This window comes from Oryzias melastigma, linkage group LG12 (genome assembly GCF_002922805.2).
Source record: "Oryzias melastigma strain HK-1 linkage group LG12, ASM292280v2, whole genome shotgun sequence".
Classification (NCBI taxonomy): domain Eukaryota; kingdom Metazoa; phylum Chordata; class Actinopteri; order Beloniformes; family Adrianichthyidae; genus Oryzias; species Oryzias melastigma.
In genome coordinates, this window is record NC_050523.1 from 22,284,307 (window position 1) to 22,307,714 (window position 23,408).

General features: G+C 39.1%; 2 protein-coding genes across 2 annotated transcripts; one reads left to right on the plus strand and one right to left on the minus strand.

Annotated features, from left to right (window-relative positions):
- Positions 1 to 6,263: 6,263 nt before the first annotated feature.
- On the minus strand, positions 6,264 to 10,441 carry LOC112136152 (zinc finger protein 135). The gene is made up of 3 exons (XM_024257747.2): positions 10,149 to 10,441; positions 8,800 to 8,971; positions 6,264 to 7,524 (listed from the first exon to the last, which is right to left on the minus strand). The coding sequence occupies exons 1-3, from the start codon at positions 10,341 to 10,343 to the stop codon at positions 6,326 to 6,328; spliced, it is 1,566 nt and encodes a 521-aa protein (XP_024113515.1). The 5' UTR covers positions 10,344 to 10,441; the 3' UTR covers positions 6,264 to 6,325.
- A 3,955-nt stretch (positions 10,442 to 14,396) lies between these two features.
- Positions 14,397 to 23,053, plus strand: LOC112163185 (mixed lineage kinase domain-like protein). The gene is made up of 11 exons (XM_024299436.2): positions 14,397 to 14,483; positions 14,985 to 15,422; positions 16,146 to 16,202; positions 17,591 to 17,771; positions 18,658 to 18,761; positions 19,923 to 20,058; positions 20,189 to 20,273; positions 20,351 to 20,496; positions 21,688 to 21,737; positions 22,075 to 22,215; positions 22,310 to 23,053. The coding sequence occupies exons 2-11, from the start codon at positions 14,987 to 14,989 to the stop codon at positions 22,354 to 22,356; spliced, it is 1,383 nt and encodes a 460-aa protein (XP_024155204.1). The 5' UTR covers positions 14,397 to 14,483; positions 14,985 to 14,986; the 3' UTR covers positions 22,357 to 23,053.
- Positions 23,054 to 23,408: the final 355 nt, after the last annotated feature.

The window sequence follows — 23,408 nt, forward strand, 5'->3', positions numbered from 1 at the left end:
CTTAAATTTAAACATGACATTCTGCATTGCGAAATCAGGCGGTCATTGTTGATGGTTTAAAGGCATTTGTCTGTGTTAAAAATATTTCATTCACCTGCACTGAACAGTTTTGAGGTAAAAATAAAATTTAAAAGTAAAAACAAATATTTCATGTGGACTGTTCCTGAGCGGGATTCGAACCCATGACCTTCTGAATGTGAGTCCGCAGCCATAACCACTTGACCGTCTAGTGGCGGAATCTGGAATGCATGTCAAACTTAAATTTAAACATGACATTCTGCATTGCGAAATCAGGCAGTCATTGTTGATGGTCTAAAGGCATTTGTCTGTGTTAAAAATATTTCTTTCACGTGCAATGAACAGTTTTGAGGTAAAAATAAAATTTAAAAGTAAAAACAAATATTTCATGTGGACCATTTTTGAGCGGGATTCGAACCCATGAACTTCTGAATGTGAGTCCGCAGCCATTACCACTTGACCGTCTAGTGGCGGAATCTGGAATGCATGTCAAACTTAAATTTAAACATGACATTCTGCATTGCGAAATCAGGCAGTCATTGTTGATGGTCTAAAGGCATTTGTCTGTGTTAAAAATATTTCTTTCACGTGCAATGAACAGTTTTGAGGTAAAAATAAAATTTAAAAGTAAAAACAAAGCTGTGCTTAGTTGCTGCCTGAACTAATAAACCTGCTGCACGTGGAACCAGCTGTCTGTCTGTGACAATACAGAAGAAAGATTCAAAGAAAACCCTTTTTTATATTCTTTATATACTATTTATAATGGATCATGAACCTATAAAGTAATGTTCAAGTTGACATCAGTAAAATGTCAGGAAAAAGGGGAAAACTCACCAAAGTGGACCTAAGAAATCAAAGAGAAATGCTATTTTTGATTTACGAAGTTTTAAACTCTTCATTAGTACATTAGCTTAAGTAGAATGATAAGAAGTCATACAAGGCTGGTCCAGACTCTATATATTTTTTGTTTTTCTGCCAAAAAAAACAATACAATTGATGTATTTGAAAAGTAGCACCAATATGAATTCAAGGCAGTATCAAAATATTTGAAAGGGTGAAATAAGACTTTGCTGTAGGCTTTGATGAGTGAGAAACAGAGCCTAATGGCTCTTTTAGTATTGAAGGTCGCAGATCCCTGTTCTAGACCATGTGCAAGAAGTTCAAAAAAGTAACTTTTATGAGAGTCAAATATGATTTGGCTAGCATAGCCGTCCATCCATCTCAATGAGCTCTGTAACAGGCTGAAGATCTGTCCTGTATCCTGCCTTCGCCCAACAGAACCTGGGACAGTTTCCAGCAACCTAGCGGACCCCGTGGTTTGAGAAAACATATAGAAGTTCATGACGAAAATCCTCCCATCTTGAATGTTTATTTCTACTCTTTGATCTAGTCACTGAAAACGTCACATGCCCAAAGCTGAGTCCCTGATCGGTTGCCACAGACACCAGTGACAATAAAAAATCTTTGAAAAAAAAGGTCAGTGCTCTATCTTGTGGGGTCCAGATGACCCCACTTTAATGTAAACATACCTAGGATAGCACAACGGTTACACATCAGGAAGATCAGAAACCACCCCAGATCAAAGAGAATGGGCAGTGGTGGACTACTGACATGGACCTGCAGCTGAAGGATCACTGGTTTCAAATCTGTTGGGGTTTGTGTGAGGGCAAATATTAGGACAGAGGACTGGCAGTGTTTGCCCCCTATGACCCTACCTACTCCAGCAGATCTGAGGTTGGACTGGGTGTCTCTCAGGTATGTGAAAGTGTGAAAAAGGACAGTTAGGTGAGTAACGGGCAGATATCCATCCCCTCTGCACTTCTACCAGTCATCATCAAGCTGCATCAGGGTTTTTAGCAAGACAGAAATCTGCAGAACTGTATTCTGAAGTTGAGAAACCCCAAAACTGTAACAGCGTAAAGTACTGATTCTAATATATTAGATAGGAACTTCAATGCTGTGGGTACCCACCATCAGTGCCAGCATCTCAGTTTACCATTTGAGCATGTAAGTGAGATAATGTTGCATAATGCAGGGATGCAAGCCCACTGCTTGCTCTCATTATCCGGCTGCTGCTGACTGATGGGTCACTTGCGTTGGGTTGGGGGTGATAAAGAGCTTTGCAGAGTTGTAATTAATGGCATCTATCCAAGGTCAGAGTCATTGTGTCAGTGAGCTGAGACCCAGAACTGATGGATCTGTGCTCTCACTCATCGATCTGCTGCTGTCGGTTCAACACTCCTGATAAAATATTCAGCCTTATCTGGCTAACGTCCAGCTATCGCATACATGTGTCATTAATTTCCCTGTCGTGGGATTCATTAAAGCTCTATCTATATCTCTACACGTCTTTATCTGAATAAAAATCTCATTTGGTTGTACAATCTCACTTGCAGGGTGGTGGAGGAGTCATTATTGGGTCTTGTTTTGCAACCAGAGAACCTGAACACATTTAACTCATAGTTGACTGTTGCTGCTTCCATTTGGAAGCTAAATGTGAAATCATCAAAAAAGGTTTTCACACACCATAAGTGGTTTAAATGTTACCCCTGTATAGGTCAGGGGTCTGCATGTGGCTCTTTTATCTCTCCATGATGGCTCTCTAGCTGAAGAAAAATAAAATGTTTTTTTTTTTTTTAAACTTACGGAGCATTTATTGTGTGAATTAAAAAAGCATTCACACTATCGCTATTCTCCTACTCATTTCTGTACGTTTTTCGGCACGTAAAAACTCAATCACACTTTCAGCAATTTCAACTCTTGGTATCAAAACATTCACCTCATTCAGAACATAACTGTGTTTTTTTTGGTATTCGTGCTAACAGTTTATGCTAAGTTAGCATGCTAACATGTTAACTGTTTTTGGCCAATTTGTTAATTACTGGTACTTTTAGGCTGATTTAGAGTTTAGCTTCTATTTAAGCAACAGGCTGATGTTTTTACTGAGAAATTTCAGGCTGTTTTGGTGTTCAGCTAGTTATTTAGCAATATGCTAGGTTTTTTTGTGGCTAATTTGGCCTCTGACTTTTTTATGCTAATTTGGAGTTTAGCTAACATTTTAGCAAAATGCTAATAATTTCAGCTAATTTGTTATTTACTTGGATTTTTAGGCTAATTTAGTTTAGCTTCTATTTAAGCAACAGGTTAAAGTTTTTGACCAATTTTGTTTACTGAGGAATTTTAGACTATTTTGGAGGTTAGCTAGTGATTAAGCAACAAGCTAGCTTTTTGGCTAATTTGACATCTTTGACAAAAGTAAAAATGAAAAAAAAATCACATTTTGAGATGCTAGTTTCTTTTTCTATTTTTTCTTTTGTTCGTGCCCAAAAATAGACATTATTCATATTTCTAAAGAAAAAAGGAGATAATGAATGCAAATCCAAATTTCTTAAAGGCTAAATTGATGCAACTCCTTCTATGTTTTGATGAGTAGAGCCCAAATAGCTCTTTTACTCTTAAAGGTTGCCGACCTCTGAGTTAGGGCATTTTTAGTGTCAGGTTCTGTTCCTTCTTCACTTGCCGCTTGTCCTTGTTTCATGATTGCTCCCAGCTGTCGTTTGTCTAATAAATCCGGTCTCTGTGTATTTAATTTCCTGTTCTCTCTGTGTTTCAGGTCAGGTCATTGATTGTTGATTGTCTGTGTGTGTCAGTTCCCTCCTATTTTCTCTGTTCACAGTTGAGTCCGTAAGTCATGTCTGTTCCAGTTTGTAGTCTAGTCCAGCTTTTTACTATTAGGGGTCATCTGCCGTTTTTCATTAAAGGCAAGTTCCCATCAAGTGGTGTCAAGTTCCACCCATTTTATAAACCCTCTGTTACCATTTCAAGGTCATGCTGATCCTGGAGTCTACCCAGCTACTGAAGGCTGAAGCACACCCTGGTCAGCTCACCAGCCGATCTCAGCCGAGCACATTCAAGCCAAGTTTAGTCACGTCAAGGTCCTGCATCCCTAATTCCATCTTCTATCAAGTTACTTTCTTTATATCCCAACTTTAATGTCATGTGAAATCTCACTTTGACAAGTCATGTCTGGTATTTTCACTTTCATCTCGTGTGTCACCTTGTTTCGTAAAGCTACAGTACATATCATTACGCCAAGCTACATCTCATGATGTTCAGTTCTTGCTTGTCAATTTACATCTTATTTTAAGTTTCATCTTTTATGCTGAGTCATGTCCTCTGTATCCAGTGACATCACGCTATGTTGAGTCGCATCTTTTTTTACATGTCTTGTTCAGTTATATTGAGGAAAGTTGAGGAATATCTCAATTTGGTTCATCAAGTCTGTCATTTCTCCTTATGTTGAGTCATGTTTGTTAAGCTGAGTCACATCTGGTTATGTTAAATCACATTTCTGGTTTTGTTACACTGAATCAAATTAACTTTATGTACACTCATAGGGCACACTTGTCCAACTGTTGGTTAACAGAATTTTCTAATCATTCAATCACATGGCAGAAACTCAATGCATGTAGACATGGTCAGTACAATCTGCTGGAGTTCAAACTGAGCATCAGAGTGGAGAAGAAAGGTGATTGAAGGGACTTTGAAGGTGGCATGGTTGTTGGTGCCAGACGGGCTGGTCTGAGGATTTCAGAAACTGCTGATCTACTGGGATTTTCACCCACAACCATCTCTAGGGTTTACAGAGAATGGTCAGAAAAGGAGAAAATATCCAGTCAGCTGCAGTTCTGTGTTAAAATGTCTTGTTGATGCCAGAGGAGAATGGTGGGACTGGTTCCAGCTGATAGAAAGACAACAGTTGTGTCTAAGTCACATTGTGAAAAAAGAGTTCTTCCTGATGTGGGGGTTCACGTTTTTTATTTTATCCATGTGTATTCCACTTACTTCGTCGATGTGTTTTGCACGTGTATTTTGGGATGTGGACTGTTTACCTGGCGGCTGGTGAACCCGCCCCAAGGTGATTAAACGTGGCCGGTACGCACCATCCGCTGAGGCTGCATCTCCTCTTACCGCGGCAGAAGACCAGTAAGGTTCTTTGCTCACTGGATTTTATCCAAGATCCCGGCCTTTGGAGCATCCAGTTGTGTGACGGGGGAGCCACAGAGATCTGGACAGGTGGATTATTGCGTGCATCAGGATACAGGCGCGTCTTGAATCAACTGGACGCCGTGGCTCGCCGTCGAGTTTGAGTCTTTTTTCCCAAATATTTCTTTCTAAACTGGTATACCAGAAATCTTATTTTGTGGGGTTTCTTTTTTTTTTTTAGGATAATAGGAGTTTTACATCCTGTTAAATGCAGACACTACTGCTGCATTTTGAATTAGATAACTGTTACAAAAAAACAGTTATTAATTTGAGCAGAACTCAACATCTGAACACAAGTGAGTCTCTACATCCCCATATGAAGTGTTTCTATATATGTGAGAACATGATCGCCATCTTGTGGAGAGTAATGGGAGTAGAAGAACCAACTTCACCAAGGGAAACCCTCCAGTTAAAACCATGTTTTTGCTCTGAGAAGTCCCTTAACACAACAAAATTCAAATGACTAAAACATTTTAGGTGTTCAGATTTTCAGCCGTTTAGTGATTTATAACCTAAGTACACAGAATTCATCCACAGACAAATCTGTGAGTTGTCTATCTTTGCTATAGAAGATCCATCAGAAACAGGACTATAGGTTTTACGGATACCTGCTGACTCATCTGATGATGGAAGGGGAAAGCTGCTGAGTCAGCAGTTTTTTCATTGATCGTCTCTATAAAAAGAAGATAACTGGTCCTCTGATTGTTGAACATGGAAGGATCCAGCTGCTTTTGTGCGTGCATTTAAAGTCAGACTCTGATCATCATCTAAAATTGTTCAAAGTGGTCTTTTAATCATGACGATGGTGTTTTTGCCAAAATGAAAAAGCACAAGTAATTTTCTAGGACATAGTTTCTGTAGAGCAGCAGGAGTTCATTAGTATTTCACCTGAGTTGTGGACGGGACTGTTGACAGGGAGTGAGCCTTCCCTCATTTCCCATGATCCCTGTGTTAACTCTCTCTCTTCCAAAACTTTCAGTCAAAGTAAAAACACCATTTTCATCCGAGTGGGTCTTTACTGTAGAGCACACGTGTCAAAGCCAAGGCCCGGGGGCCGAATTCAGCCCCCGGGCCTTTGCTTTGACACGTGTGCTCTACAGTAAATTAATAGTAATGTTGACAAAAACAGAATTTCCATGCAAGGATAAATATAGTTAAAGTTGATCTAAAAAATGTACAATTTTAAAGTTTTGAAAATGTTTTAGTGTGTTCAATAAATGTTTATTTTGTGTTTTGGAGTCCCCCCCTCTCCTGTAGTGAATCAGCACAGAGTAGAAACGTCTGCAGCCGTTTCATCTCTTCCCTCGTGTCTCCTCTGGTGTTTCCTGAAGTCACACCTGTGGGTGAAGCCCCTCCCACAGGTGGAGCAGTGGAAGGGCGTCTCCCCGGTGTGGACCCGTCTGTGGAGCTTCAGACCGACTCTCTGGATGAACCTCCTCCCGCAGACGCTGCAGCCGTACTTCTTCTCCCCGGAGTGGATCCTGCGGTGCACCTGCAGGTTACTGGGGTTGCTGAAGCGCTTGTCGCACTGATCGCAGGCGTACGGCTTTTCTCCCGTGTGGACGCTCATGTGGTACTTCAGCTTGACGGCGGAGCTGAATTTCTTCCTGCAGACTCTGCAGGTGGGCTTCTGGCCCGGTTTCCTCCCCGTGTGGACCCTCAGGTGGTTCTGCAGCGCGCTGGCGTGGCTGCAGCGCTTGCCGCACGTCTCGCAGACGTACGGCCGCTCGCCGGTGTGGGTCAGCATGTGGTGCTTCAGCGCGCTGCGGTGACTGCAGCGTTTGCCGCAGACGTCGCAGGTGAAGGCCTTGTCTCCGCCCCCTTTGCTCAGGAGGCCGTCTTCGTTCTGGACATGGATCACTCTGTGCACGGCTAGCGACGTGGCGGAGAGGAAACGCTCGCCACAGCTTTCACAGACAAAGTCCCGGGCTCCAGAGTGGAGGTTTTCGTGGTTGGCTAAAGTCTGTCGGCACTCAAAGGTTTCTGGACAGACGCAGCACTGGAAGGTCTTCGTCAGAGCGCAGCACCTGTGGCGCTGAAACGCCTGCTCCCCCCAGAACTCAAGCTGGCACGCCGGACACGTGTGCGTCCTGCCTTTCTCCACGGTGTGCTTCTGCATGTGCCTCTGAAAGCTGGACTTGTAGGCGAACCCCGTCCCGCACTGAGCGCATCTGTGCAGCTTCTGCCCCGTGTGCGTCCTGGAATGTGCGGTCAGTCCACGGAGAGCGGCGAAGCGTTTGCCGCACTGAGAGCAGAGGTGAGGCCGGCTGTGGATCAGGAAGTGTCGGTTCATCAGACACTTCAGAGCAAACGTTTTGTCACATGAAGGGCACTGGAAGCGTCCTGCTGCCTGCTTCTGCTCACTCATGGAGTCGGAGTCCTCCGGGACGGCTCCTCCTTCACCGGAATCCGGAAGAGCAGTTTCAGCGGCAGAGTCTGTCTGCTCAGTCATGGCTGCAGCTGTATGAAGACAAAAGAGGAAGAAAACTAAAAGTCTGTTCGCTTCAGCTGCTGGTTCTTCATTCTGCTGCTCCTCTGACAAAAGAAATTCTGCAGAATACTTTACTTTTTGGTGGAAAAAGTAAAGTCATTTTATATCGCTGCAAAGCTGATTTTTCTCCGTGTCAGAATAAGGTGATTCCTGTTGATCGGGTTGGAGCTAACTGCGTTCAAACATAAACACCAGTCTGGAGCTAAGGCTCCAAAGTCTTAACAGTTTTACAAATCTGAGCACCTTTGTTAATATCCTTTAATAAAGCGTTTACCCTCTTTTGACACATTTTAAGCTAATCCTGAACACTAAAATAAAGTTTTAATAAAAGTGACTCTGAAATCTTGTGGAATTTCCAGCTAATAATTTTTAGCCGCCATCTTGTCTGCGACCAGGTTCTCTGGTCAAATCAGGATCAAGTGGATGAAAACCAGACTGGACACTTGAAAAAGTTTTAAGATTATAAGAACATATTGCAAACCTAAAGGAAATCTTAAAAATCAAATTGTACATCTGGAAAACATATTTTTAAACTTTAAAGAACTTTTTGAAATTTGACAAAAATATTGTAAATGTGAAACTTTTTTAAAATAAAACTAATAAAGCTGTTTTTTTGTTTCTCTCCTTTAATTTCAGTTTTCAATTTACAGTTTCACACAGAAAAAGGATTTTTAGCAGTAAAGCCTACTTTTACGTGGGGGTGGAGCTTTAAGCCCATTGGTTACCAGTACATGATTGACATAAGGGGATAGAGATTGAGATGACATAATTTCTGCATCAGGTAGCGTCTACCATTGGCCATCCCTCCACTGACGGCTTGTACAGTAGTGATGAAGCTCTCCCAAGGTTTGGTCCATCAGAGGAGTGCTGACAGAAACGGCACAAACAGACACTATTCTGGATAGTAGAGATGTCGTTACAATAACCTTAAAAATACAAAATAGAAGGTGCTACAAATAAACATTGTATTTCAATTGCTATAAAATTTAGATTCAAAGTTTAGATTTTAACTTTTTTATGTTTAATTTTTCTTAAAATATATTTTTTGAATTTACAAGTTAATTATTCTAATTTTTTTTTCAAGTTTATAGTGTGTACTTCTGAGTTTAAAATGGTTTAAATTTTCTTTTTTAAATTTACAGCCTATTTCTTTGATTCACTTTAAGCTAATCCTGATTTGAATCCACGGTAAGCCCCCCCAGAAAAAGGATACAAAAGCATCAAAGTCCTTGTTTTTAACTTACTTCTTCTGGATGCAACACTTCCCTTCACTGTTTTGCTTCTCGGTTTAGTTCTAATCTTTAGGCGTTTGCTCTGCTCTGCAGGGGAAACCTGACATTCAGATGACTTCAGCATCTTCAGAATCCTCGCCACGGCATCTTTGGTCCATGCTTCCATGAAGGACGCAAACCAATCCTGTGAAGTAAAGGATGAGATCAGTTCATCAGCACAGCCTTTCTTGTTTTATAATCATGAAAAACAGGACTGATGGGGCTCCAGATCTGTGCAGCTAATTGCAGAATCTGTAAATATCAGTACAATCTCCATCTTATGTTATTATTACTACTTTTTGTTAGAAACAACTGTTTTTTTTTGTTATTTTTGTTTGTCTGTTATTTATAACTTCAGTCATTTCAGTAAAAAAGGTGTTGATGGTGTTTTCTTCTCTTGTGTAGATGTGAATCAGCTCCTTTAAAGCTTTTTTTCAGTTTGTCTATGAATCATGGACTTAAACACAAGATCTAGGGGGTGAAATATGCAAACATGACAGTGAGATCAGAGAAAAAAACATTTAAATTAGCATAATAAAAACATCCTAAGTAGACATGAAAAACATATTTTTTCATCTCTTGTTGAGAAAAAGTGATGGCCTGTTTTTTTTTTTTAGATATTAACTTTTTTTTTTTACAGTGAATACACTTGTGTCCCTGCTGCCCCTTTTGGACTATTTTTCCACTATTTCCAGGTCTGAAGCATTCTGTGGGTGCATCGTTTTACACGACCAGCTGTTGTCATTTGGTAAAAACAAAATGCCACCAGAAAAATCGATTGGGGATTGCAGGAGAGGCCAGGGTCCTTCAGAGTTGGAAGAACAGACGTGTCCGGAAAATCCGGCTCCGTTCTGGGATGTCCCCTAGAATTTGTGACTGTAGTAAGAGAAGGATGTTACAGAAAGTTTAATCCATCATGGACAATCCTCTTCTTCCTCTGCATGAGACAATGGTTACACTAGTGTATATTTATTATTTATCTGCTGCTTTTAATAGAGATATGGTAACAAGATCATTTCTCCTTTGTGGGATCGATACAGTTTTATTCTATTCTAATCTTTAAACTAGAATATGTATTTTCTATATTTAAACAGAATGAATCTGGTAAAGTCTGAAATTGGCCCCTTATAGCGTCCTAACTATGGAAACATCCGAAGGGAATTCTGGGTAACGTAGTTTCCAGAAAGTTGATTTTCTTTTCCAAGAGTTTAAAGAAGAAGTTATATAACTTCATTATGGGAAAACAAAAGCTCATTCGCTAATGACAATACAATAAATATATTTCGTAATTCTCTTAATTTTTCTCAGAACTGGGCTCTCACCGTTATCTTTTGAACAAGCTGTTGTCGGTCCCGCTCTCCCTCGCGCCCCGCAACCATAACTGGATCCACAGCAGGCCCGGTCCAGACATCAGCCGAACTCTGCTTCAGAAGCCTGCCCAGCTCTGCCACCGCCGCTCCCGACAGACTCTCCATAACAGAACACAGCTGACTCTGAAAGCTCTCCAGGCTGGACATGTTGGGGACTGCTGGGATGCCTTCTTTTCAGCTCCTCGTGAACGCCCGGTACTACGCATGCGCAAGATTGAGGTTTTCTGTTTGTGTCTTTGGCTCATTCTAACTCAACAGCGCCACCAAGTGGATCGGAGTGCAGAAGCTCCCCGTAGAAATCGCTTCTGACCATAGACTATGTATAAAAATAATGTTTTAAAAATATTTATTATTATTTATTATTATTATTATTATTTAAAAAAATATTTTTACAGTCAATGCTTCTGACTAAAAGAAAAACATATTTCTTCCAAACGAATCAACCTTTTTCTAAAAAGGACATATACCGTAAGATCAAGTTTTTTTTCTTTTTTTATTATTTGCTTATTTAAATGAAACGTTCATTTTAAAACAAATAATAAAAATATATTTTCAAGGAATTTTTAAGAGTTTAATATTGAAGATAGTTATTGCCATTTATATAAAAACTATAGTGAAACCAAGAAACCCAATTTTATTGATTGTAGTTTGATTAATGTTTTTGGCATGGTTTATATGTTTGACTTCCAGAACTTTTTTTTTTTTACTCTTTTATTTTGTATATCAACAATAAGTTTGATTTTATTTAAAATAAACGTAGAAATGCTGGCTCCAGATTGATGTCAATAAATGATATAGGCCCTTTAAAAAATATTTTACTATTTTATTCATGCAAAAAGTTTAATACATTTTTAGACAAAGTTTTTTTCTAAGTCATACTCTAAAAAAATTGCAAAATATTGTCTCTGGTACTATCTTGGGAAATATCTGGATACATGTTATATCGTGATGTGACATGTGTAAACGTGATACTCATGTCGTCAGACTCCTGCCAAAACGCATCCCTATTTTCAAGTGTTTAATAAAATTGAGCAACTTAATTTGATGTCCCAATGTTTTAATTTCTCAATACGTCTAGACTAGAGGTTAGCTGATGGACCAGCAGGTAAGGGCTGGCAAAAACTATAGTTAAATGAAATACTAAAAGGGTGAGTGTAGATGGGTTTCAGGTGTGTCAGCAGTCCCTGCCAATAATCCTGCACTGTAGTTACAAAACAGAAAGCAACAGAGAAAAGTGCCAGAGGGCAGCAATATGGGGAAAAAAGACTGTTAAGGTAGTTCTGACATTATGTGCAGTTCTGCAGGATTATTATTCCATTACTTAGAATCACAAATACACGAATCAGATACTGGGTGACAGACCTTAAAACTCTAAAATGGCTGAAAACAGTTGAAAGCTATTTTAAAGTCCCCCTATGAGACATTTCTCATTTAAAATACGCTCCCAGTAGTGTTTTGATTACGATTATGAAGTTTTTAATCAAAATCCCCCAAACTAAAAGTCTTAAAAATCATTTTTTTATGTTGATCTGAAGCCTCTGTTTCCAAAATCTTCTCTGACGGGGCGTAGCTCTTGGACCTTAGCTGACCAGCTTGTTCTCTTTCATAAGAAAAATGCTACACATACATGTTAAAAACTCAAAAAAACATGATTTTCATTGTAGGTGGACCTTGAGCAAATTGAGAAAAGACCATTACAAGCTTTAAAAAAAAGAGTCATAAAAGTTCAAACTGTTTTTAAAATTGACAGGGAGTCAGTGCAGTGAGCTGAGAACTTGAGTGATGTGCACTTTTGTGGATATTCCGGTTAACTGTGGTGCTGCTGCATTCTAGACTAACTAGTGGTGGTTAGATGATGAGTGGTAACAAGAAACCAAAGTTGTTTCGAGATCACTATGATGACTCGGGGAAGGTCTAGCGTAGAAAAATATTTACAATCGCTTTCATTGTGAGTCGTTGGTGTGTTCTTATCTATTCAAGCAGAGTGATTTTTAGTTTCTGTCTTAGTAATTACCATTAACAAATAAAAGCTCTCTGAGAGAGATGAGGAGAGGCTATACTTCATGAAGAAGACAGACTCACCTCATGAGCTGAGCAGTAGGCTTTAAAGCAGGGGAGTCAAACTCAATCACACAAGGGGCCAAAATCCAAAACACACCTTAGATCCAGGGACAAATAGGATAAATATTTATTGAACACTCTTCAACTAACTTTTTAAAACTTTAACACTGTTCCTTTTTAACATAACTATGAACTAGATTTTTAGCATTACCTGTGATAATACTAGTGTGAATGCTGTAAGCTGAATTTGGCTGCTGAAGATGCTAGTGCTGATAGATGCAGATGCTGAAATTGATAGCTGAAATCACTGAAGCTGATAATCATCTAAAATATTAGCTAAATGCCAAATTACCCTAAGAAACTAATACAAAAAACAAGTTTAGTCTGAACAGATAAAAGCTGAATAAATATCTAAATGTCAAAATAGCCTAAAGACTAAAAAAAGTCTAAATTTGCCAAAACAGCTATCATGTCGTTGAAATATTAGCTAAACTCCAAAATACACTAAAAAATCTTAGTAAAAACCATAGTCAGAAAAGCTAGCAGAATGCCATTTTTTAAAACCGTAGCTTTTTAACACAATTCTATGAAATAAAAAGGCCGGAATATTATTCCAGAACAAAATCAACTTAAACCATAAATAACTTTCAATATTTTACTCTCCATAAAAATACAATAATACAAGTTAGAAGTAAGCGCAAGATAACATGAGGTCAGTAATAACAATAAAATAAAATGATCTGGAGGGCCGTATAGAATTCCCTGGAGGACTGGATCCGGCCCCCGGGCCTTGACTTTGACAGGTGTGCTTTAAAGGGTAACAAAACCCTAAATCAACTTTTTTTGGCTTTTGACCTCTATGAATGGGGCTTTAAAAGTGCTGTCTGCTGGTCATTGCAACATTTTTGACAAACTAAAAGAAAGTGGTTTAGTTCTTTAAAATATAGTCAAAAATCGTTGGTGTGCTGCCCCCTACAGGTGAAGAAAAGGTTGAATTTTGTGATTGGTCAAACCATGTAAGTCCCACATAATGATCTGCAGCTCCAGTAAAGGTAACAGTCCCGTTCCCAAACCCCACCCCTCTGACTTAATTTTCAAATTTCAGCTGTGGTTGGAGTCAGATTCCAATTTGGTTGGCCTTTAACATTAAATACAAGCGACCAGTAACAACAAGTAGCTTTAGATACACCTAAAATACATGCTGCAGAGCAATCTGCATCTTGGCTGCACCTATTATGCGTCACCAACATAAATTGTCAGCTTTTCACTTGATCACATGTAAATCGTATGCATAACATCAATCAGCCTAAGTTACCTTCAAAGTTTGCGCTGAGGATGACACCTAAAATTTAAATCCTTTTTGCATTTTTATTTTTAAGTATTTTGCTAGAAAGACAAACAATATGCCTTACACCATGTATAGTGACTCTTGATAGCTCCAAAAGACCAGAAGGTATTTCCATGTAAACAGCCCACTAAATGATTGAGCGGCCTTATACCGAATGCAGAAGTAGGTCGTGCATATAGCCCATTGATTCCAAAATATTTTGAATATATTTTTCTGTGTTTAAGGTACTTTGTTTTAAAAATGTTGTAATTTATTTATGTGTTTTTTTGGTAATACCGTACATCACTGTTTTTAGTCTTGAGCAGAAGGGTTCACATTGTGGACCCTGATGTGAAAGAAGAATGACTTGACTCTATAGTCCAGCTGTCACGCCTACACACTTTTCTGTTTTAAGGCTTATTTTCAGGTTTAAGACACTTTTACCTGAATGAAGCATTTTACCAAATATACAGAAATGGTTCAGGGTAAGAGGAGATTATGCCAAGACCCTTCATATTTCAGACAGACGCTTCCTTAAAGGTCAAAAACACTCAGAACACTTGTATTTCAGCTCCTGAAAGCTGTTCAACCAGTTGTCTTAACCTTGTGCTATCCTAGGCACGTTAATGTTGGGAGTGGAGTCATCTGGACCCCACAAGACTCAAACGTGTACTTACCTTTTTTCTCAGATCAGTTTTCAAGAGAAAAAAATCTGAGCCATGAAGAAACTGAAAACATTCAAGGCTGGAATTAGAGCCAGAGGGCTCAACTGTCAGAAAAAAAGTCTTGAATAAAAAGGGAGGAGCTTAGTGCTGCTTAAAACAGCTGAACTTGCAGTCATCTTACACTGATCGAGATTCCTGCATACAGTGACTGTCCACATTCCTGCAAAACAATAGGTTTGTTTTTTTGTCTTTTACTCTTTGAGGTAAATTGAGCTGCTGACCAACAACTTTCTTGTCCATCAGGAATCCAAAGACTCTTTTCTTCACAGCTAACCAAGCTTTACGTTTGGTCGTCTCAAAGTGATGTTAGTTTTGGTGTGAGCAGGTGATGGCCTCTGCCGCTTCAGGATTAAGCTGCTGTGGTGTTCACACATGCAACTTTATACTTCAGTTGTGTGTTTGTGTAACAGATGTTTTGTTTAGATTATTTAATTCCACCAAATTTGACGTAAATAGTTTTTTTTTTTAACATTCATACCTGGGTGTTAGTCTGTCTGAGGGTACTTGAACTCACCACGGTGACGCAGCAGACACGTCTGAGCATGTGCACTCAGACCGCTTACATTTGCTGTGTGAAGAGTTTGAGCTGTCAAAACAATGTTTCAGTATCTCATGAGTTTATGTTTATTGTCTGTTCATGTTTTGAACTACATGTCGTTTCTTGTCTTTCTTCAGCCATGGACTTCATAGAGCCCATCCTGTCAGTTGTTAAATGCATCTATGACCTGGTTGAGGAGGTGAAGGCCAATAAAAAGCGCAGTCAGCGCATTTGCGACCGAGTCAAAGCCTTGGAGAAGATCATTCGCTCCATTCAAACCGAAAAGAAAGTTGTAGAAACTGAAAATGTGAAGAGCATCATCAAGGATCTCTCAATCACTCTAGACTCAACACGGAATCTCCTGGCAAAACATGCGTCTTCAAACTGGATGAAACGTGCCATTAAAAAGGGTTACTATGAAGAAGAGTTCAACCATGTGAACGAAAGGCTCAACGATGCCTTCCAGGCTCTTACTTTAGCTCTGAATGTACAGCACGACGCAGCAGTCTGCGAGGTTTTTGACATTGTTGTTCAGAAGAAGCAGGATGAAGAAGACAGGAGGAAGGACGAGGAGGGTGAGTAAACGTGGACTTGCATTTGATGCTTTCCAGTTCACTTCTCATTTCTTTTCCCTGATGCATTACCAGTAATCTGCTGGGATTATTTAAAATAAACATGTTTTAAGGATTAATGTCCAGAGTATAGACTGTATATGAGAACTGGACCAACTGAAGTCACCCATAGAAAATGGCTTACTTCGGTCTCCAACAGAATGAAGTCAATTCAGTTGCCATTTTTGCGTAACCTTGACACCACTATGTTGAAGACAGGTGTCGTCAGTAAGCAGTGATTGGTCGGTCTGAGTGGACGTTTCTATGACAACCGTTCTCGCTTGTTAGTAAACCACGTATCTACCACTTGAAAGAGGGTTACATGGAATCTGTCATTGGACACAAGACCACATACTTTTATTTGATCTGATTGGTCAGTTTGAATGAGATACAAAAAGGTAAAATATAATAAAAACAAACGTAGATGTTAAAAAAAAAGGTATTAGAGCAAGAATTGTTATTCTGGTTGTTTATTTCTCCATAGAAGCCTTTGGGATTTTGGCTTCTTGGAGCCAGCAGGTACTTCCTGTTTGGAACATGAGGGGGAGGAGTCACTCAGTCCAGTTCTAATATACTGTCCAGAGGCCCCGTTCCTAGAGGTTTCAGTTAGAAAATTAAAAAAAGCAAAAACTTTCTTTTAAAGTAGAGAAAATGTTCTTGGTTTCACCTTCACTGTTTGCTCCTCAGAGCTGCTGGAGATGATGACTTCTATGCAGAGTGATGTGACTGAAATTCTCGCCCTCTGTGAGTATATTGTCCATTTTTGCCATGAAGCTTGATGACACCCAACAAGTTCTGAGTTAAAGATTTATACGTTAAAAATTCAAGGTGTTCATTTCAGGAAATGTCCTTCAAAAGTGAACAAACCTCATGAAAAAGGCAGTAATTTGCAACATAAGCAGAAGAGTTCACTACCAAGTAAAAAGTTCCCGGCTTTGTCAAGATGAGCAAGACAGAGCTACGTTTTACATCTGCCAAAAAACAAAATAGGTCACCGTGTTATTAAAAACCTCCCATGGAAAATGTTCTGCAGCAATTTCACTGATTTGAGTTGCAACAAGCTGCAAAGTTTTGTTATCGACTTATTCAGGGAGAATCTCACAACTCTGATTATAGTATATGAATGAGTGGCTAGAATTCACATCTGATAAAAAAACCAAACAAATTGAACTTTTTGCAATCTGCAGTCAAGTTCTTATTTTGACTGTGGTGCAGTGGTCTCTGTACTGTTTAACACAATTAGCATGTTAAAAGTTCCAATTGTCAGGAATAGGAATCAAAACAACGGAGAACCATGAAGGGTGGCAGAACAGAACAGATGACCTGACAAAGTTTAAATGAAAAGCAGACACGTAAATAGACTAATGGCAATTAACAGACCGTAAGAGAGCTGTGGATCATGACAAACCTGAAACTTAGAACATGACCAAATATAACGAAATCCAAAATAAATCCTCATAACAATACCGCCTGCTTGTTAAAACAATATTTATATTTTTAATCTGTTTTAAGTAAAAGAATATTGAAACATAAATTGTAAAACTTAAATTTAGAGGCAATAAAAGATCAACCAAAAGGTGAAAGTTGCTATTGCTCAACTCTAAAGTCAAATACTTCAATAAAATGTTTTGGAATCAGAGAAAGACATGTTGGATCAGGTCACTTGTGTCATAGATCACAGTGAAATTAGATGGCAAATACAAAGATGACATTAAACTTGCAAAGGCAATTTAATACCAGGCAGCCGTGGTGCACAGGAGTCGACTTCCAATCGGAAGATTGCAGGTTCACTTCCCGTCCTGCCCGCCCATGTGTCAAAGCATCCTTTGGCAAGACACTGAACCACACATCACTCCTGGTGGTTATACAGTGGCACCAGTATGAGGCAGTGGAGCCACCATCAGTGTGTGAATGTGTGCAGTGCATGGCTGAATGGAAATGTGACTATCTGAGATGGAACATATAGTACTTAGAGTATTTGTTTATTTATTTGTTTTATTTTAGCTTTTTGAGAAATTTTAGCATTAAATTGCACTTTTTAAGCTTTTTTATTTTTTTTAATGACATGTTTCTTTTTGGATCCAGTTAAGAAATCTAACGTTTATCTCTTGTTGTTTTTTTTTTTTTTTCAGTGAAGATGCAAAAAATGCCCTACGAGGAAATTCGGAAGATAAAACTTTCTGAGCTAAAATTTATCCCAGACTTCCCCAAAAAGCCATTCATGATGACTGAGTCTGCAGAGAACTACAAGGGAGAGTTTCAAGGATTCCCGGTGGTCATCAAGAAATATCTCAACACAGGCCCTGTCTCAAGGTGGGTGAACACACTTATTTATGGTATTCTACCTTTACTTAGGTGTAAATTGCTTAACAGTCAAAGTCCAATTCATCCACACACATCCACACGCTGATGATGTCTCCACTGCCATGCAAGGTACCAGGCTATAATCCCTGAAGCAATGTGGGGTTTGTCTTGCCCAAGGACTGCAAAGCAGGGACAGAGTCTTTTGGATCCATATGCAAACGTTTTAATGAAGCTGAACATGGGAAAGACATAATAGGTAGTCTAAATACAGGCAAAGGTCAAAATCACAAGGGCGAGGCAGATAAACGTGAAAGCAGGCAAAGGTCAAGGCACAGAGAAGGTAACTAGGAATAATATTGCTCAGAATGTCTGCTAGGTAAAATAAGACTTCGCAAAATAGAAGTGGCTGGTGGTTGTTTAAATACTGGAGGGTACTGATGAGCTGGTGGTGATCAGCTGTGCTGGAAGGAAGGTGGCTGATGGGACTTGTAGTGAGGCAGTGGACACATGCAAGGGTGTGGCAGGAACCAAACTTCTGGTCCAGAGTCAGCTGCTCCGCCTCTAAATCAGAGCAAGTTGATCAAATAAAAATGACGTCATTTTTTCAAGCAGGAACTTCCTTTGCCGGTGGAACTCAAAGCAGAGACAAATGATCATCAGTGAAATCAATACACTCAATAATATACAGAGTGTATTTACTCAGACCTGCTGAAGCAACCAAATGAAAAGTTCAGTAATGACAATGAAACAGAATTAATTACATTTTTAGCTATATTTAATATACTTTCAAACATTATAAACTAATTGAAGATCCAGCTGGATCAAACGGTTTTTCCAGCCCCGTGCAGATATCAAATTGTACGTCTCATTCCATCATGTCTCTTCTCTTCAACAGTTCTGAGGTGGAAACGATTTTCAAAAAGGAAACTGATACGATGAATCGCTTTCAATCCCCCAACATCCTGCGTTTGTTTGGGATCTGCATCAATAATGAAAACTGTAAGTTCTTCATAAGCTCCTCACAGGGTAGCAGTGATGTCCGACCCTCAAGCCGCTGACCGGCACCGGTCCGTGGATCACTTGGTACAGGACAGAAAAAATAAATAAATGTGCAAATTTAGAATATTTCCGTTTTGTTTATATTCTGATCCTGAAGGAAGATTTATCTTGAAAAACTTCCAAATTCTGTTCACAACATGCATTTGGGTCACATGATTTAAAGTAGCTACTTTTAGCACCAACTAGAATGCTAAGCTAGTAGCTAAAAGCTAAATACAAAAACCAAACAATAATACATATTTGAAAAGTTATTCAGGGAGAAAAGAGTCAGTGAGGAAACTGAAGAAGAGCCTTCGACTTCAAAGAACCATAAAGCTGCTGTTTACAGACAAACCAGGAGTTTTCCTCGACATGTGGAATTATCGAGAAAGTTCTCATGATACGTAGCGACAGACTCACACACACATAAAGTTGGAGACACGATGGATTCACGTTTATATCATATTTGGAAAATACCAATTTTATGACAGTTGCATTAATTTATTTTGATTTATTTATCTATTAAACCTTAGAAGTGAGACGTAGCTGAAGCTAGCGTCCGGTTGTTAGCCTCTACTTTAATGTTAAAGAGAAAATCTTCGTCACAAAGTTCAAACCAGCTGCTAACATTGTCACGGAGAATTAAGATTCAATCAAGTAAAGTTACTAATTTGTGGAAACTTGTAAAAGGAACACTTGAGAATGTTGCTACAGCAGCGGAATTAGGTAGACATCCGTTAAGAAACTTTAACACAAAAAATGTTCCTTTGTGTTTAAAAAAATACCCAGTGAATGAGGATTTATGTAAAGATATGATCTGAGCCTGGATTGAGTGTTAAAAAGACTTTCTGGGGGGGGGGTTTCTAATATTTTATGGACTATCAAACGACTTCTTCAAATCAACAACTTTGTTTCATTGAATCTTGATGATCTGCATAATATATCTACTGATATTTTTAAACAAAATTTCTTGTAGGAGCATTTTATTTTGAAAATAGATTTTCAGAAACCAGAAATGTAAAAATACCATCTTTGGCCCTGTTCGGACCGGTCCGTGAAAATACTGCCCAATTTAAACCCGTCCATGGCCTGAAAAGGTTTAATGTGTCCGAGTGTCTGCAGCTCCACAGGCTGAGTTCCTGATCGTCATGGAGTACTGCGAAAAAGGAAGCCTTCGAGAAGTTCTGGGCTCGGACTGTCAACTGTCCTGGACCAGGAAAGCTCACATGTGCCTTGATGTGGCGCAGGGAATCTATAGGTGAGCCTCCTTCTGAAGTACTGTTAAAATATTGAAGTTCTGTAGGCCTTTACATGAACGCTGATCAAAGCATCTGATAAAATGTGCACAAATCATCTGCAGAGAAAGATAATAAAACGTTTGATCTTAGGCTGCACCAGGCAGAACAAAACTTCAAGGTTCATGGAAGCATCAGCAGCAGCAAGTTACTGGTAGATGAGGCCTACAGAGTCAAGGTGAGACGCTGAACCAAAGCAGGCTGAGATATGAAGCATCGCAAAGATCTAAACTGAAGCCCTATTGTCATTTTCAGCTGGGAGGCTTTGAGCTTTCAAAAACGGAGACATCGCTTCAAAAGTCTGTGAAAAAAAACGCGCAGGAGTCAACTCTGTGCTACGCCGCTCCTGAAATGCTGGATAACCTCAACAACAAATTCACCAAAGAGTGTGAGATCTACAGGTGAGACTCAGTCTGCTGGTTTTCCCAGAACACCAGCTGTGGATACATTTTATTTTTTTATTAATAATTTTTAACTTGACCTGGTCAACAGCTGAGCAGACAAATAAAATAAAAGCTATATAGCATAACCTGTGATAATGCTAGTGTGAATTCTGTAAGCTGACTTTGGCTGCTGAAGATCCATGTGCTGATAGCTGAAGAGGCTGAAACTGATTGCTGAAAACACTGAAGCTGATAGCTGATAGCCAGCTAAAACTATTTGCTAAATGCCAAATTAGCATAAAAAACAAAAAATAAAAGTAAAATACTTAGGCTACCCTAAACAGCTAGCATGTAGCTGAAAAAATAGCTAAACTTCAAAATATATTATTAAAAAAACCCTGAAAAAAGCTAAAAATAAGCCAAAGCAGCCAGTGTGTAAATATTAGCCTAACTCAAAAACAGCCCAAAAAACTTAAAAAGAAATGCATAAATCAGCCAAAACAGCTAGCATGTAGCTGAAATATTAGCTAAACTCCAAAACAGCCGAAAAATGCCAAAATAGTCCAAGAAGCTAGTAGATTTCCAATTTTTAAAAGGTTAAAAACGTAAGTTTTTAACATGATTATGAATAATAAAAAGTCAGGAATATTATTCCAGAATACATCAACTTAACCCTTAAATAACTTTTAGTATTTTACTCTCCATAAAAATATATTTTGTCAGAATGATACAAGTTAGAAATTACAGCAAGATAACATCGGGCCATTAATATTAAAATAAAATGATCTGGGGGGCCGGATAGAATTACAAGGTGGGCCGGATCCGGCCCCAGGGCCTTGAGCATGATAAGCCCCTTGTGTCAGATTTGGTGGTTCGGAGGACAAGGAAAAAGACAAGCCAGACGTCAACATACCTGGGATAGCACCCTTTAACACCTGAGGTGTCGTCAGGGACGCTTTAACACAACATCTTACCAAATTACAATAAATCAAAGAACATAATCACTAGAGCTCCGGTGTTAAAGGGTTAATCAATGTAACCCATTGTAACCCGGCGCTTTTCCCAACTCAAGATCCAAGCCAAACATTTTGTCCTCTTTTCGGCTGTATTCTTCGGGAAGCTTTCAAAAAGTGAAAACTTATATAAAAGTATAAATGATGAGAAGTTTCATTTACCAAAAACACTTCTTCTCTCTGACCTTTCCTTCAGCGTCGGGATTGTTCTGTGGGAAATTGCAACTCGGAAGAAACCCTTTGATGGTGAGTGCTTTTTAAAACCTCAATACATTTTAGAATAATGAAACACACAATAACCAGTCTCCTGCTCAGACCTGAAACAGTGACTGTCAGTGCCCCCCCACCCTCACGACTTTATGCTAACATTCAGGTGTGAGATTGTGGGTGTGGAGCAGGATTAAACCTGTTCGGGCAGGTTTGTGGTTGTAGCCTACTTTCTGCTCAACTGTTCAAAAATAAGAGAAATACTTTTGTCAGTTTTCCTGTACACCTTCACTCTTCTCTACCCATTATAACTTCCTCTGTGAACGGTTGCTTGATAAACTGAATTAACCTGATGTTGTTTTTCTGGGTCTTTCAGGTTTAGAAGGAGGCCTCATTTATAAAAAAGTGTGGAAAGAAAAATATCAAGAGCCACTTCCACCTGATTGTCCTGAAAATCTCCAGCAGATAATCAACGCCTGCCGGGCTTACAACAGCTTTGACCGACCATCAGCTGGTGGTAACTGACACTTCTTCATCCAGATGCCTGTCTTTTGTAGGAGTGAAGAAAAAAAAACAATTGACCTGTGATGACTCGTTTCTATTTCCTGCAGTGCTCATGGATAAACTGCGCTTGGTGGTGGCCAAGCTGGAGCAGTGAGACAACAATCATCTTCAGAGGAATCAGACATGCAGCCTAGAGCTGCGTTCAGGGTGTTCTAGAGCTGCGTTCATGTGTTCTAGAACTGCGTTCAGAGTGTTCTAGAGCTGCGTTCAGTGTGTTCTTTCTATTTTAAACATTTACATTTGCTTATGAAACAAAGGGAACTAGGCTACATTACATTAATTAATAATTCTAAACCGTTTTATTAAAAATTCTTACTTAAACCTCATAATGTTACTTTTTGTGCGACCGGAGTAAAGATCTGGTCAGAGAACAGTCTGCACTTTTACCTGAGAAACTCTAGCTAAACAGAACTAGACCAGCTGGTTTCTCCATCAGAAGCTGAATTTACTCTTCAACTGTAAATCTAGCCTTTAAGATGCAGACTCTGTCCATTTCTGACATTTTATTGGTGATTGTGCAGAGATGGATGACTAAAATGGTGACTGGCTTAGGGTGAACGCAATAAGGATTTTGCACTGTTGACTTCATGTTGGTGAAGGTTCTCACTGCTGCTTCTCGAACAATTGTCACTTTTAAAATTCAATAGAAAAGTAGGGAGAAATGTTTGTTCTTAAAATCAATTATAAACCTGTAGCTTATTCCGACCTAAGAACTTCACTACACATCAAAACTTAATGGCTTCATTTGAAAGATTCAAAGTCCCCCTTCATTGAAACTCATGTTTTTAGAGTTTTTAACATGTATGTGCATCATTCTTCTTCTGAAAGAACAAATGTAATAAGAAATCATTTCATTTTTTCATTTCTGAGTATTTCTCCTTTTAAATCAATCAAACTGTCTCGGACAGACTCTGTTTGAATGAATGATCTTCTTTCCATCAACAGCTCTGCTGCACATGCACTAAACCCTCATCTGTTCCTAGTGTCTAGTTCAGGTTCTGGAGAAGAGAAGATGGTATCTTCACATTGACTGCAGTCAAATGAGCCGCCGTTCACATTTCTGTGGTCAAATTATTATCATTATTATTAAACCTTTATTTAACCAGTTAAGCTATTAAGAGCAAGTTCCTATTTACATTAACGACC